This window comes from Aspergillus heteromorphus (assembly GCF_003184545.1).
Source record: "Aspergillus heteromorphus CBS 117.55 chromosome Unknown BO70scaffold_14, whole genome shotgun sequence".
Classification (NCBI taxonomy): domain Eukaryota; kingdom Fungi; phylum Ascomycota; class Eurotiomycetes; order Eurotiales; family Aspergillaceae; genus Aspergillus; species Aspergillus heteromorphus.
In genome coordinates, this window is record NW_020290419.1 from 436,535 (window position 1) to 451,596 (window position 15,062).

Here is a 15,062-nt window from a genome sequence, read left to right on the forward strand (position 1 = left end):
CTACCTACCTACCTACCTACCTACCCGTCTACCCACCTATAAAGCAGGTGCTTTTGAACGTACTTTTTACTTTCAGTTCCTCGACTACTTACCTAGGTATGTAACCTGTATCACTATCACTAGTATCACTATCCTGAGTCATATCCCAGCCCCAACACCCAGGCGTGCATAAGCCCAACGCCACAAAATTTAGCCGGGAGTACCAGAAACCTCGCTAAGATTCCCAGCGCGTGATCTGAGACCACATGGGTTGGTTGATCGTTTGTTATTGCCTCGTGGTCGGGAGGTAGAAGACCTTATCCGGATCGCTTAATTGATTGTGCTAGAGGTTTTGGTTTTGGTTTTGGTTTTGGTTTTGGTTTTGGTTTTGCAGTTCGTGCTGCGATGCGAGTTGATGTTTGGCGGATTGGATTGGTCTAGCGTGCTGCGTGGCGGAGATGTCTATCTATACGGTGGCGCGGTGTCTGTGGTGTATTATTTGGTCATGTGAGGTTGGGTGTGTGTGAAATGAAATGGTCTGGTCTGGTCTGGTCTGTTTCGAGGGTGTTGTTTCTATGCTATCTAGAGTGAAGGGTTGTGTTGTTGGCGCGAGAAGCGCGGGAAGGATACTACTACTACTCTGCGGATAGCATATGTCCTTTGGTTGAATGCCTATCCGTCCCTGGGGATTTGGCCTTTCCGGATAAGTACCTATCCGTATATGCTTGGATAACTAGCGGATCGATAGGTTGTTCGAGACCAAGTACCATAAATCAAATGCATGAAGTTGGTGGTTTTCGGACACTCTGTGTTGCTGCTCTGCTCTTGAAAGTTGAAACGATACCTCCGATACTTAGGCCCGTCATCTCTCGCTCACTTGATATGAGTGGTTGAGTCCATCTAGGAGATCTTTGTTGCTGCAGTGCCTTGCAATGGAAGTCTCCAAGTTGCTCCTGCTCCTTTTTTTTGGTATAGCATGAAATTCAGGGCGAATCATACCAGGCGGATATTTCACCGGCCTGCAATCCTAGGTAGGTACTATAGATATCCAGAGGCGGCGGCATATCTCCGACCGTTGCTTAGCGTGTAAGAAAGCGAGATGTTCGCATTTATCGGGCATCTGAGTTAGGCACCAACTATTCTCGCGTCATGTCTCCGTATTCGCCGACAGCAAATCATGTTTATTGCTAAGTTGCGCAGAAGGTTGGTTTTGCGAGGAGTATACTATACTTGATTAAAATGTGTCCAGTCGCTTGCATAATCCGGCACAAGGTACGGAGTATGATGGGTAGAAAATCAGGTTCTCCTCATGGCATCAATTTCCGCCATGATATCCGTTCTTTCGGGATTCTAGAAAGCGCAGATGATCGCTTGGTTGAAGGAAGTGGGCTGAAGTCAGGTTTGGGTTCGATTCGAAATGGGCGAGAATCCAATCCGGCTTGGCAGGCACGCGCTCCATCACGTGTAGATCTTCAATCGGGTGGTGGTCCAAGCGATCCGCGACTTCGATCTCGAAGTTAACTAATTCGAAACCTCCATCTGATACAGACTAAGAGCCGTCAACCCGGAACGAATACTAGCAACATATTCTTGACATCTACTTTTTCGGCTGTATAGTACCTACCATCAATCGACACGCGTGCCGACACGACCCGCACTTCGAGGACCGACCGCCAAAAGCAGATGTACACCTCGTGAAACATCCATCATCATGTACGGCGAACATGGCAATAAATTAGTACATCCATCCCCTTTCGGCTCTGCTACGCTCCCGCGAGTACTGTCTCTTGCTAACAGAAACCGCACACGCACACACAGGTCCAACATGCCAAACGCACCCAGGCCCTTACCCATCTCCCTCCATATCAAACCGAACTGGTCCGCGCCGTAGCTCGCGAAGTTCGCGACCTCGACCGCGACGTGGCCCACCTCCTCTCCCCCTTCGAAGGCAGCTTCAATCCCTCCCAAGACCCAGCCACCGCGTGTGCCCTCCTCGTCGATCACCTCTGCATGCGCCGCAACAAGCGATGCCTCCTCGCCTACCATCGCGTGCGTACCGAAAAGCTCGAGGAACTGTGCTGGACGGGTGTGGATGTGCTGGAACAGCAGCTACCAACGGCAGAGGAAGGGCCCGGAGGTGCGTCAGGCCAGGGAGCGGGCGGGTACGGGGCGGCGATGGCATCCGCCAGTGGGAACCATAGCTCGCTGAGTCCCGAGGAAGAGGAGTATTTTCGGCAGTATAGTGATCTACTGGCGGCTTATAAGGGACAGTGGACGGACGTTGATCTGACGGGGACTTTGGAGCCCCCGAAGGATCTGTTTATTGATGTGAGGGTCTTGAAGGATGCGGGCGAGATTCAGACCGAGTATGGGTATGTGAGGCATTTTTTTTTCTTCTATGTTTCTGTCTCTCCCTCTCTCTGTCTCTCTGTGTGTGTGACAGTTGTTGTGGAACTGGAATGCTGACATCACGCAGGGTGATCAATTTGACCAAAAACAGCCAGCTCTACGTGCGGCAAGGGGATGTCGAACGGTTGATCGCGCAGGGGTTTCTGGAGCGACTGGGCTAAAGGCGAGCGAAGAGTTTCAGATCATGCACGTTTTGTTTTATGATACCCATTGATTAATGCATGAGAATGGAATGCTGGTCCTCCGTAGTCTCCTGGGTGCTACTTAGTACGCTGCACGCCTGCAAGGTAGCTACTTAGCTAGTACTTATTATCAAATTGCGTAGAGTAATACGGCATCACACCAATCAGCCTAGTCGCTGCAGCACCGTTGACGGCGGCGCGCCAGCAGTGGTGCTTACCTAATGGCATCGGGCTAGTGCTGCATCTCCGGCTCCGTACTTCTGCGGCTTCTACTGTCGCACTTACGAATTACGAGATCCCCTCCTCCTATGGCGCCGACTAAGCCAGGGTCGATTTCTGTCTAGCTTGTCTGCGTTCCCTCAGTGGTCGCGACCAACCCTTGTAGGCCCTCCAAGGCCCTCCGATCCCCATCAGGATGGCCATTTGGCGGGCAAGTGGACCAGTGATAACTTGCCTGTGATAAGGCCTTTTTAGTCAACTCCGCCCACCCAGCTCCGATAACAACCTCCTCGAGCCATGCCTGGACCTCCACACTACTGAGTCCTCCCAGACCCTTCTGGCCTTCATCACCCCCCTCCCGATGGCTGTCCTTCTCCTTCTTCCCTGCCTCTGATCTGAACCTTTCCCCCCTCATCCGGTCGCCCAATAGCGACGCAATGCCCGTGTCTTTTGTCCCTATCGAATTCTTGCGTCATCTGGTATCATCTCTCCTCATTCTGCGCCCTTAAAAACATTCGCAACCCGCGGCCTACGGGCTTGATTCACGGCCCCTCCCACCCTCCTCTGTGGGCTCTTGCGACCCTCGCTGGCAGACTGTTGGTGTTAGACGGCCCTCGCGACCGTCTACCTTCCGCTTGCGATTCACCATGGGTGTTCTTCGACCCCGGGACAGCAGCAATTTTCACATATCCGGCTCAACTTCTCATCGTTCACCTTTGGATGGCGACCTTGACCTGGATGGGACCGAGGTCCCAGTCGAGCATGCCAACAATGGCAGTCCGCCACGATCTTCAGGATTAGAGTCAATGGTGTCTGGCGGCACCAGCTTTCGAACCCCGAGTCGGTCTTTTTTTCACCGGTCATTCCACAGCCCAGCGGGTACGGATGCTACATAATTTCCCCCTTCCCACCTCTGCTTTGCCCGAAGTGCCAATCGTTGCTTGATCCTCAAATTCTGACTCTGCAGTCCAGACCCGGCGCATTATTCCTCCCATGGCCTTAGAGAGCAAACCGCCGAACTAGCTTCCTTCGCCCTGTCGCATGAATCGAGCACCTTGCCCCCGTCTTTAGATGTCTTCCAGCCTAACCGGAGTTCATACCGCTCATCGTCTCCTGCAATCAGCTTCGCAACATCCGGCAGAGCAAATCCGGAGCTGGGCCCTTCCTCCATCCCTACCACTGGCTCATCGGTTCTCACGCAGTTGATCCGCAACCCCGATATCCATGAAACGGACCATAGTCACCGGGATGAGGCTTCAGAATGGGGTGGGACAAGCGAGAGTGTATTCTCTGAGGATCATCCTCCAGTGGCTGATGCCGGGGAGGCTTCTACCACCGAACAAACATCATTATTGCCTAAAGCGGCGCAGACGGAGCCCTTTCAGAGCTACGGAGCTACCGGTGACGTTGAAAACCAAACTTATGCGAGGAGGAAAGGAACGAACTTCCCTATGGCCCTTTCACAACTTACGATGTGTTTCCGGGTGCTAGCGAATCCCAAGTCGTGGAATGGTAAAACTGTATGGCGAGAGGGCATTGTCTACCCTCTTAGTCTTTTGCCATCGGTGTTCCTCGGTCTCCTACTCAACATTCTCGACGCCCTGTCGTACGGGATGATTCTTTTCCCACTGGGTGAACCAGTGTTTTCTGAGCTCGGGTCGGACGGTATCTCAATGTTCTACGTTAGTACGATCATTGCACAATTAGTCTTCTCCTGTGGAGGCTCCATCTTCAAAGGGGGAATTGGAAGCGAAATGATTGAAGTTGTCCCATTCTTTCACCAGATGGCGTTCACGATCCTGAATCGGGTAGGCCAGGATAACCCAAAGGCCGTCCTGGCAACGACGATTCTGTCTTTTTCAGTTAGCTCAATTCTTACGGGCTTGGTGTTCTTCTTGATGGGGACTTGCAAGCTCGGGGCGCTGATCGGCTTCTTTCCCAGACACATTTTGATCGGGTGCATTGGAGGCGTGGGGTTCTTTCTGCTGCTCACGGGTGTTGAAGTATCAGCCCGACTACCAGGCACTTTGGAGTTCACTTTGGAAACGCTGGAGAAGCTCGTGCAGCTGGACACGGTGTTTTTGTGGACGATACCCTTGTTGCTTGCGATTGGTCTTCTTGTTTTGAAGCGTTTCTTGCATTCTAACTTCCTGGTTGGTGGATATTTCATCGCTGTGGCACTTATATTCTATATTGTAAAGTTCAGCGCCGGGATACCCATGGATACTTTGCGCAGCAAAGGATGGGTTTTCGATGCTCCGTCTTCGTCGAATCCGTGGTACCATTTCTATACCCTATATGGTAAGTGAGAATTGTGCACTTTGGATTCTTGTGCCCAGCTAACCCACCTAGACTTTGCCGCTGTTGATTGGTCGGCATTCCTTGATACGATCCCGGCAATGTTCGCACTCACCTTTTTTGGGGTTCTCCATGTTCCTATCAACGTCCCCGCATTGGGAATATCTACCGGCGAGGATAACCTAAATGTTGACCGTGAGCTCATTGCACATGGTGTCACCAATGCTCTTTCCGGCTGCATTGGGAGCATCCAGGTATTTAGGCCCCGATACTAGTGAAGGTTAAACCGCTGACATGTATTAGAACTACCTTGTGTACACCAACAGTCTTCTGTTCATCGACAGCGGTGGCAACTCTCGTTTGGCAGGGATCATGCTTGCTGCTGCCACTGCAGGGATTCTTGTCGTTGGCCCGGTCATCGTAGGCTTCATCCCAGTTATGGTCGTCGGAGCTCTTATATTCCTGCTCGGAATCGAACTGATGCAAGAGGCGTTGGTTGACACATGGGGCAAATTACACCGACATGAGTATCTGACGGTAGGCTTGGTCACCCACATTACCTGAGACCCTTTTGGCTAACTTTTTAGGTTGTCATCATTGTCGCGACTATGGGTGCCTGGGATTTTGTTGTGGGTATCTTTGTTGGCATCATCCTTGCGTGCCTAAGTTTTGTGGTTCAAACTTCACGGAAATCGGCCATTCGCGCGACGTTCTCAGGTAAGATCACTGGCTCGACGGTCAGGCGCCCACCTATTCAGCAACGGTTCTTGAAGGAGGCGGGACAGCAGACACTCATAATCAAGCTTGGCGGTTATCTCTTCTTCGGGACTATTGTGAGCGTGGAGAACACCATGCGGGGGCTCATTGAAGAGGAAGCGTTCAACCGACGGCCAATCAGGTTCCTAACTCTTGATTTCTCTCGGGTCTATGGAATCGACTTCTCTGCAGCAGAAGCTTTTACCCGCATCAATCGGATCCTCAGAAAGAGGAACGTGCAGATGACGATCTCGGGGCTTGATGTCGAGGGTGACGTCGGGAGAAGTCTCCAGAACGTCGGACTGTTTGAACCTGTGAATGGTGTTGAAATATTCGAAGACCTGAACTCTGCACTTGAGTTCTGTGAGAATGACTATCTCAAGGTCTTCTACAGCCACAGGGAGGCATTGCTGAACGGAAAAAACAAGGCATCAGCATTTCTCGAAGTCCCGATGGCCCAAGGCCAGTCGCATCTCGGTGACGCGGTGGTGAGCTCGCCTCGTCAGCAATATCTGCAGCAGGCCGCCAGGACGACTCTCCACGAGAACGAAATGGCAGTCATGGCCCCGGCTGCGTGGTCTGCGATGCGACAGCCCCTCCCACTTCTGCTGCAGACGTTCCAGGGCCTGACCACACGCAACGAGGACTTCTGGTTCCGGGTCTGCACATATTTTGTCCGCGAGAGCTATGCCGCCGGCACAGTGCTGTTCCATGAAGGTGATGTGCCCAAGGGATTCTACCTGTTGGAGTCGGGAATGTTGCGTGCCGAGTATGAGCTGCCTCAGGGGCGCTACTTCGAGATCATTGTAGCCGGACGGCCGTGCGGCGAGTTGCCATTCTTCAGTGAGACGCGACGGACCGCGACGGTCAAAGCTGAGCAGGACTGTGTGAGTTGGTGTCTGACAACCGAAAAATGGCAGGCGCTGCGGAACCAGGATCCGGAGATCGCGCGGGAGCTATTGACAGTCAGCCTCAAGTTGACGACGGAGCGGATGGACAGCATTACTTCGTAAGTGACTCCTCTCCTCCTACAAGCTCTGAAGAAGCAGCACTGACCTGACCTAGTTATGTCCTTACGACGGCGGCTTGATCTAATTTAATCCATCTATGAGGGACGCAATCAGAGGATTGGTCCGGGTATAGTATGTTTGCATAGCATCATGGTGGCAGTCTGTTACATATGTAGTGAGCTAATGCGAATCTGTAAATGTTACGTACTATTTACCACGTACTACTGTTCCGGTTCCTCCTTCCCGGTCTCACATCGCGAGACGATGATGTAGGACGTTCGTCAATACGGTAGTACTAGCCACTCGCTCACGCCACCATCGGCATCAATGAGACAGCCCGCCCACTTAACCAACCCAGTCAGACCGGCAGAGACGGCAGCGCATGACCACCGATTAGGGAGGGGCAACTTACTAAAGTCCTTCCTTTTATTTACAATGGAACACTAACACTAATAAGAAATCAAAGTCATTGTACGGAGTACCAATGTGCTTAATAGCTCGTGTCATTGCCGTGCGGTGGTACGGACGACCGCGGCGATCATCCCACCCCCACCAATGGGATCCCTTGCCCACCACCCACCCCCTGCACACATCAACCATCAATCCCATAATGGCGTGACAGGTAGGGTACTAAAGAAGGCAGGCAGTCAGTCAGTCAGTCAGTCAGTCAGTCAGGCGACCTGCCCCTCCGCTCCGCAGTGGCCACCATGCTTATTGCTTATCTGCTCGCCAACGGATGACACAACATCCACTGATCTTGTCGATAAATACGCTTCTAGTTCAGTTCTGTCCCCTCCCGCTCCAGCCCTATTTGGCCCCGACACGAGAATCACCCGGATGGTTGGTTGGTTGGTTAGTTTATGAGGGGGTCACGTTATAACAGTCCCCATCGCGTCATGTGGCCCGTTCGGGTTGAACTACAGAGTACATACGGAGTACCTACTAGTAGATAGTATCTTTGTACTAACCCAGAAGATACTAGATAGTACTCCTGTAGGTCGATCAGGCTCGGTCACGGGCTTTCTCCATTCCATCCGAGATAAGGAGTTTGATCTCATCTTTGCGGGCTGGGCTGTTCTTCTGATACAGCGGCGTTTGGGGCGGCGGGGAGGGGGACATATTGAAGTACGGGGCCGTTCTTCGGGCGGTGCTGATTGCAGAGGGTTGGAGATGCGACATGGCGCAATCTATTAATTATTATTGGGGCTGAATTTCGTTTGTTCGGAGTACACCGTGCCTATCTATAGTGTGTGCTTTGGTAGATAGTGTTGTTGAGAAATGGTATTTGTTACATACTTGAAGGTATGCAGTACTCTGTAGCTAGTAGCTTGTTTTGATGGATGAGTGTTTGGGATTGGTATAGTCATGTAGAAAGTACAGGTGCTAACTAGTGCTACTATGTCCTTACCTATGGTATGTACCTTAAGTATGTACTTAGCTTGTAAGGTACAGTTTGCTCGCTCAATATTGCACAATACCGGCCCGGAAAGAGTTGCGGAAATCTTGTTATGAGAAACCTGCTCTAATCTCATCGAATGTAAACCAACACTCGCATTTGGGATTAATTCCAAGACTTGAATATAAGAATAAGAAGAGGTCCCGTCCCGCCTTTCGCCGCGGTTCGGGTCCATTTCTTTGTTTCTGGCTCATGGTGCCAGATGGATGGGATTGGGCTTGATTCTGAAACTCCCCAAGACACGGGTATGAATCCTAATGCTATAATTACTTATTTTTGTTATATCTCCCTCGGTCTTTGAGGGGTTCTGGAAATTTTTGGTTTGGTGGTTCGTATGGTTAACGGTCTTTGTTTGTTGGGTATGTGGTAGATAGATACTATAGATAGGGTCACATGGCTCCGCCTTTGTTTCTTTGGTATACGACGGAGTACCACTTATCTACTTACTATCAATCTCTCACCCAGCCTGATGATGGGAAAAGGCCCCTCAGGCGGCTGTCCATCCCTACTCCGTAGGTATGTATGTATGTATGTATCTACTCCGTACTGTAACAATTAACAAGGCCCGGGACCATCATTATTCATGATTCAACACGGGCCAAGCCCGATCATCAGATCGACGGTGGTCTGATTGGTTCATGGTAGCCGACGCAAGTTCGTTGGTTGATTGTCGAAACGGCGAAAAGGGGGTGGGTGGGTGGATAGCCTTAGTGGCCCATTGGATGGTGCGGGCGGGAAGGTGGTGCCCTGCAGGTGGAAGCTACTACGTATGTATCTACTATACACTTTCTACGGAGTAGAAGTAGAAGTAGAGTACTTTTACTTGTCGACGGTGTGTAGCCAGTAGATACAGTAATAAGCTATAATGACGATGTACACTTGGGTTAATGAAGGAATTACCTGTTTCGGAAATGAGCTGTCAGGGCCCCGAGGGCGCGTTGACTGTGTATGAATGGCTGTCTGTGATTTGACGGAGACGCGGCGCAATGATATTACTTAGAAAAGGTATGTGATTTGACATGACGTATGTGCCGGAGAGTAGGAGGACTAGGTTCTGGCGTTGGGGGTGGGTTCCGTGGTACATATACACCGCAGTTAGTTACTACTGCTGGGATTTTGTATACCTGCATCGTGGGATTGGAGGAGTGAATGGAGTGTCCCTCTCTCTCTCTATGTAGAAAGGAGCTCAGGGACGGAGTACATAGTAGAGTGTCTGTCCGGATCTTCAAATAGTAGAGACTTCGAATTCCCTATTTTGAGGTCTCTAGAACTATCTAAGCATACAGTTTAGGGCTGTTCGGTCGCGAATTTGTTGCATCGCGTTTGTCTATCTACCTTAGCTATCTATCTAGTCTACCCGTTCGGCGTTCAGGACTCGAGGGAGTTCAACTTGAGACAGGGGATGATAGCGTTCTTGGGTGTGGGGCGTTGGTCCGCCCGCCATGGCGCTATCCAGTCCTACCTTACTAAGGTGAGTAAGAAGTTACGAATCGGGGGGGGAACTGATGGACCATGTTCGGGAGGAAGGGAGGTAGAAGATGGAATGAATTTTCGAGGATGTAGGGAGACCTCGCAGAACGCGTCGGGGTGAAGGATTAAGGTGCTGAATCCCTTCTGTCACGCGAGCCACCTGCTCTCTACCGGACAAGGCAAGGTAACGTGAGATGGAGGGGGTGCCTGGCTCCTGGTTGGCCCTTGCAACTCAACAATGCCGGGCTGTCACGAGGCGGTCCTGTCGCATGGGAAGGGATTTCCATGATTGTCGCTGGGATTGGTACGGAGGACTTCCCTCCATACTATCTAGTAATTTGGAACCAGATTGTCGTACTACTTACTAGCTGTAGATTTTTGGACAATCGCCGCATGAACATGAACATGACGACGAAAGAGTTCTCCCAAAAGGATCCTGCAAATCACTGAGACGAAGTCGACTGGTTGGTAACCGAGCGTCTAATTAATTGCTACGGGCAGGATACCCCGACTAGACTAAAACACGGAATACCAGCAGTAGCGTACTACTGCTATAGCCCGGCGCTTAACGCCTGACTAACATGCCATGGTTGGAACTAAATCGAGGACTCGAGAGATCTTGTTGATCGGTTGGGCAGGAAGTGTCCTGATTCCGAGCTGTCTATGTGAAACAGCGCTGCTTGCGATGGATTTGATACACAATCGCCGTGGTCGCTTGTCTTAGTCCTGCCCGTGAGGTGACTCTACCACGATCATGGATAAGCGGAGGATGAGGGTATACACCAAGAAGAAGCCACTTGGCGGGATAGTTATTGGAACAAGCCATTCGGCCCAACCATGGTTGTGCAACGGACCAGCTACAAGCTAAACCCACCAGGATGATCTGAATAGGAGACCATGGATCAGAACCGAATGGGTAGCTTGGGTCCCACAAACACGGTGGGCAGGTGATACGAGTAAACATGTTTCTTCAGAATCAAAAGTGGTTTGATCAGGCAGTTGGGTTTTCTTTTCCTTTAAATCGATTTTTTTTTTCTGTTTTCTCCCCCCTTTTTTCGCGTCGCGGGTGACTCTTTTTTTTTTTTTCCACTTTTTTTTTTCTTATGACGATACTCCATACTCCGTACCTTAGATAGAACTCTCCGTACACTTTTTCCTGATGATAAAGTAATCAAGTCAACGGCGAGCCGTTAATCTGCACGACCGGTAGCCAGCCAAGGACGACGACCATTTTCTGACCTGTCAATTTATCCCCTCATCGAGTCATCAGGAGGTAAATGTCCATCTAGCTTCTTCCAGTCCCAGGAGTTGTCTGTCTTGGGGAACGATTCACCATGGTTTCAACCACCTTTGACCAGGTCTCATAGGGGGAGGGGGAACAGTGTGAGGGCTTATTACCTATTATTGGGCAAGACAGGCTCGTTCGCGTGCGCAAGAGCCATCATCCAGAAAAAATTTCGTCTAGAGGATGACCTACCGCCGGCTTGATTTATAGTTTGGACCCAATAACCACTCCTTTCGAACGTCTATCAGTATCACCGTGACGGAGTTACTCCGGGCTTCCTTGCCGTTTCTTCACAATGGTGGATTTTCTGTCCAACGGGACGCGCTGGAGGTCCGGAGTAGACTTCCAGTCTTCCAGTAGGTACTAGAATCGATCCTACTACATGCTTCCATCCAAGCTCGGTGGGCTGCACAATCAGAATCATACAATGGTCTGATGAGGAGCAGAAGAAGGAGGGGAGGGGGGGATGACGATGAGTCAATGGCATGGCGCAACCCCTGATTGTTAGGTAAAAACAGTTAAGCCCGCCGAAAAGGAAAGTAGAAAAACAGAAACGAAAAAAAAGAAAAGCCCGCCCAAGACCCGCCAAACCCAAGGCGGGCTAGCCGGGGAGCGGCCATCCCAGCATCAGGCCCACCCTCTTTCAGTCTAGGCTCTAGTGCCGCCCTGCAGCTCCCTGCCTGTTTGGGACGATGCGCCAATGACCAGGCCTGGTCGCCCACACCCTTTCATTTTCGCCCTCGCCTTGGCCCTCCTTTCGCCCCTTCTCCTTCTTTTTCTCCCCTCTTTTCTTTCGCTTGCCTCCCTGATCTCTTCTTCTTCTTCTTTTCTTCTCTTCTCTCTCTCTTCCCATATTCATTCTAATCGTGACTGACCGTCTGGGTTCATTTCTCCCCCCCCCTCCCCTTTCCCCTTCGTTGTGATACCCGAGCTCTTCTAGCTTTGCGCTGAAAGAGCTTTTGTTTCTTTCTGTTGAGATACCCCTTAAGAGATACCCTACTCGACCCGCGCCTTAATTTTCCGAAGCTTCGCCAGCTTCTCTAACACATATTTAATCCATCCATACCGATTATAATTATCCATCTAATCGCAGCCCGACACCATGTCTGACGTCCAGAAGCCCGTCGAGGAGACTCCCGCGGCCGTGCCCGCCACTGCTCCTGCTACCGAAGCGCCTGCTGCCACCGAGACCCCGGCTACCGAGACCGCTGCCACCGAGGCCCCCCAGGAGACTGTCGCTGAGACCACCGAGGCCGCCCCCGCCGCCGAGGAACCCAAGGCTGATGCCCCCGCCGAGGAGACCAAGGAGGAGCCTAAGAAGGAGGAGGTGACCCCCGCATCGGAGGGCATCCTGGGTTACAAGGCGCCTGGTCTTGTCAAGTAAGGCGCCACTTGTCGCATCGTGAATACGACCTGCAGTGACTAATCATGTGTGACACCACAGGGGTCTTCGTTTCGCCAAGCGCTTCTTCTACTTCAGCGACGATGCCGTCGAGGCTAAGCAGCTCTCCGTGTTCCACCAGAACGAGAAGCCTGCCGTCGCCAACCCGATCGCTGCCTGGGCCAGCCAGACTGGCAAGGGCCTTCTGTTCTTCACCAAGCGCGCGGAGGACAAGACTACCCCCGCCGGTATCTTCAACCTGGTCAGTAACCGATGTGATGATGAACGATGGCGCAGGCTGCTGACCGCATTAACAGGCTGAGATCTCGGACATTGCCAAGGAAGGCTCCAGCGAGCTCCACTTCAAGGTCCACGGCCAGAAGCACACTTTCCAGGCTGCCAGCGCCTCTGAGCGCGACAGCTGGATTGCCGCCCTCGAGGCTAAGGCCGCTGAGGCCAAGGCTGAGAAGGAGGCTGTCACCTCCAGCGAGGGCTACAAGGCTGAGCTTGAGAAGCTGAGTAAGTCACATCAGTCGTGAGGTATCAGGAGTTGGAGACTAATAGCCACCAGGCAAGCCCGCTGTTGCCGAGCCCGCTAAGAAGGCTGCCGAGCCCAAGGAGGAGGCTGCCCCTGTTGAGGACAAGAAGGAGGAGAAGGCTGCCTCCAAGAGCCGCTCTCAGTCTCGCAAGAGGGCCAGCATCTTCGGAACTCTGCTTGGCAAGAAGGAGGAAACCGAGGAGAAGAAGGAGGAGAAGGTCGAGGAGCCCAAGCCTGCTGAGACTGCTGATGAGGCTCCCGTTGATGCTCCTGCTGAGGCTCCTGCTGAGGCCCCCGCTCCCGCTGAGGCTTCTGAGGGTATGTGACCTATCACTCAAACAACGTACCGAGGCTAATCTTACAACAGCTGCTGCTGCTGCTGCCGCCCCTGTCGAGGCCAGCGACAAGAAGGAGGAGAAGGAGGACAAGAAGACCGATGCCCCTGCCGCTCAGAAGTCCAAGCGTGCCTCTCTCTTCGGCAACTTCTTCCAGAAGGTCACCAGCCCCTCTCACGAGAAGTCCGAGAAGGAAGCTACTGCTCCTGTGGAGACCCCCGTTGCTAGCACTGCTCCTCAGCTCGACAACCCCGTGGAGGAGGCTGCTGTGAAGCCCATCGAGCCCGAGAGCGTGACTGCTCCCGCTGAGACCGAGGCTTCCAAGGAAGCCACCCCGGCTCAGTCTCCTGCTGCGGAGACCCCTAAGGACAAGCGCCGCACTTCTTTCTTCGGTAACTTCGGCAAGAAGAAGGGCGACTCCGACAACGAGGGTGCCGATGGCGAGCCCAAGTCCAAGACCAACAAGCTTGGTGGCATCTTCCGCAAGCCCAGCAAGGCCGTGAAGTCCGAGGTCAAGGACACCAAGGAGACCACCGAGGCCGAGGCTGCCCCTAAGGAGGAAACCGTCCAGGAGTCCCCCGCTGAGGAGAGCGCTCAGCCTGCTGAGGCTCCCGCTGAGGAGAACAAGCCCGTCAACGTTGCTTCGACTTCCACCCCTGTCCAGGCTGCCGCATGAAGCGCTCCCCACACAGGGATCGAGTTTGAGAAATGGTGGGACCGGCGATATTCCTATCCTAACTCTTCGACACCTCGATGATACGTTATAAAAATGAGGAAAATCGGAAAGAAAAAAAATAGTACCAAAACACTCGTGATTCTTGTTCCTGTGTTTAATTGATGTCTCCACTGCCACCCTTTTCGTGCCCCTTGTCTTACACCAAGCGAGGTACGCCGAATTGAGTGTCAATGATACCCTCTGCTGCTTTGGCGGTCATTTCCGTGCCCTGATGTCTATGATGATGTCCGGTGCTGCGTTTCATTCCTTTATGATATGCGTTCCGCAAGGATACCCAACTGGCCTTGTGTGTTCATGTTGTGCGCCGTCCAAACTAGATTGATACCACTTGCTGCTACTTCCTGCTTTTTTTTGTGTGTGTGTGAGATTTCCCTTCGTTGCCGTTTGATGCATTTGGCTTGATACCCTATTGGGAGGAAGGGTGCTTTTTGCCAGTTGGATGGGACGTCCGTCCACTCAAATTGACCCAAATCGTCGACTACCATGACTACATGGTGTGGCAGCGTGTTGATAGCGCCATGTATACATGGCACCGCGTCATTAGGTAATAATTAATAGATTCAACGCTTTGTTCGCAATCTGGTCACTAGCCATCTCCTTGATTTAAGAATTAAGAATGACTTGGTCGTAGCGCATCCCGCCCTTCGCAGTCGCGCCTAGTAGCTTTCCGTACGTCGGCCCACTTGGTCTACGGGGTGGGGGCCGAAGTCTTGAAACCTCCAGAATAATAGTCCGAGTAAGCTTTACGATATGCACTATGCAGATTGCAGATTACTGTTGCAGGGAGCCAGGGACAGAGGTTAATCTTATTTCAGTTCGATGACTTATTCATCACAGCCATTGTATGTATGTGTGCATGTATGTGTATGTACATACGTATTATGTATGTATGTATGCATGCATGCACGCAAGTCCCCTCCCTACCATCGAAAAAATATCCGATGTGGCGTAAGTCAGAATAGAGTGAGTAGATAGGTAGTTTACTATTTATTATTGAAAAGCGCACGT

The 15,062-nt window shown here is 51.9% G+C and overlaps 3 protein-coding genes across 3 annotated transcripts; all 3 read left to right on the forward strand.

Moving 5' to 3' along the window:
- Nucleotides 1-1,512: 1,512 nt before the first annotated feature.
- On the forward strand, nucleotides 1,513-2,730 carry BO70DRAFT_47086 (DNA replication protein PSF1). Its single transcript, XM_025548472.1, has 3 exons — nucleotides 1,513-1,717; nucleotides 1,798-2,351; nucleotides 2,456-2,730. The coding sequence occupies exons 1-3, from the start codon at nucleotides 1,691-1,693 to the stop codon at nucleotides 2,547-2,549; spliced, it is 675 nt and encodes a 224-aa protein (XP_025398950.1). The 5' UTR covers nucleotides 1,513-1,690; the 3' UTR covers nucleotides 2,550-2,730.
- A 706-nt stretch (nucleotides 2,731-3,436) lies between these two features.
- BO70DRAFT_292892 (sulfate transporter family protein) lies at nucleotides 3,437-6,856 on the forward strand (the record flags this gene model as incomplete). The annotated part of the gene is made up of 5 exons (XM_025539421.1): nucleotides 3,437-3,668; nucleotides 3,762-5,090; nucleotides 5,142-5,341; nucleotides 5,391-5,624; nucleotides 5,675-6,856. 5 exons carry the CDS (start codon nucleotides 3,437-3,439, stop codon nucleotides 6,854-6,856), a joined length of 3,177 nt encoding a protein of 1,058 aa, XP_025398951.1.
- A 5,310-nt stretch (nucleotides 6,857-12,166) lies between these two features.
- On the forward strand, nucleotides 12,167-13,994 carry BO70DRAFT_292830 (uncharacterized protein; the record flags this gene model as incomplete). Its single annotated transcript, XM_025539418.1, has 5 exons — nucleotides 12,167-12,444; nucleotides 12,509-12,707; nucleotides 12,763-12,964; nucleotides 13,017-13,243; nucleotides 13,335-13,994. 5 exons carry the CDS (start codon nucleotides 12,167-12,169, stop codon nucleotides 13,992-13,994), a joined length of 1,566 nt encoding a protein of 521 aa, XP_025398952.1.
- Nucleotides 13,995-15,062: the final 1,068 nt, after the last annotated feature.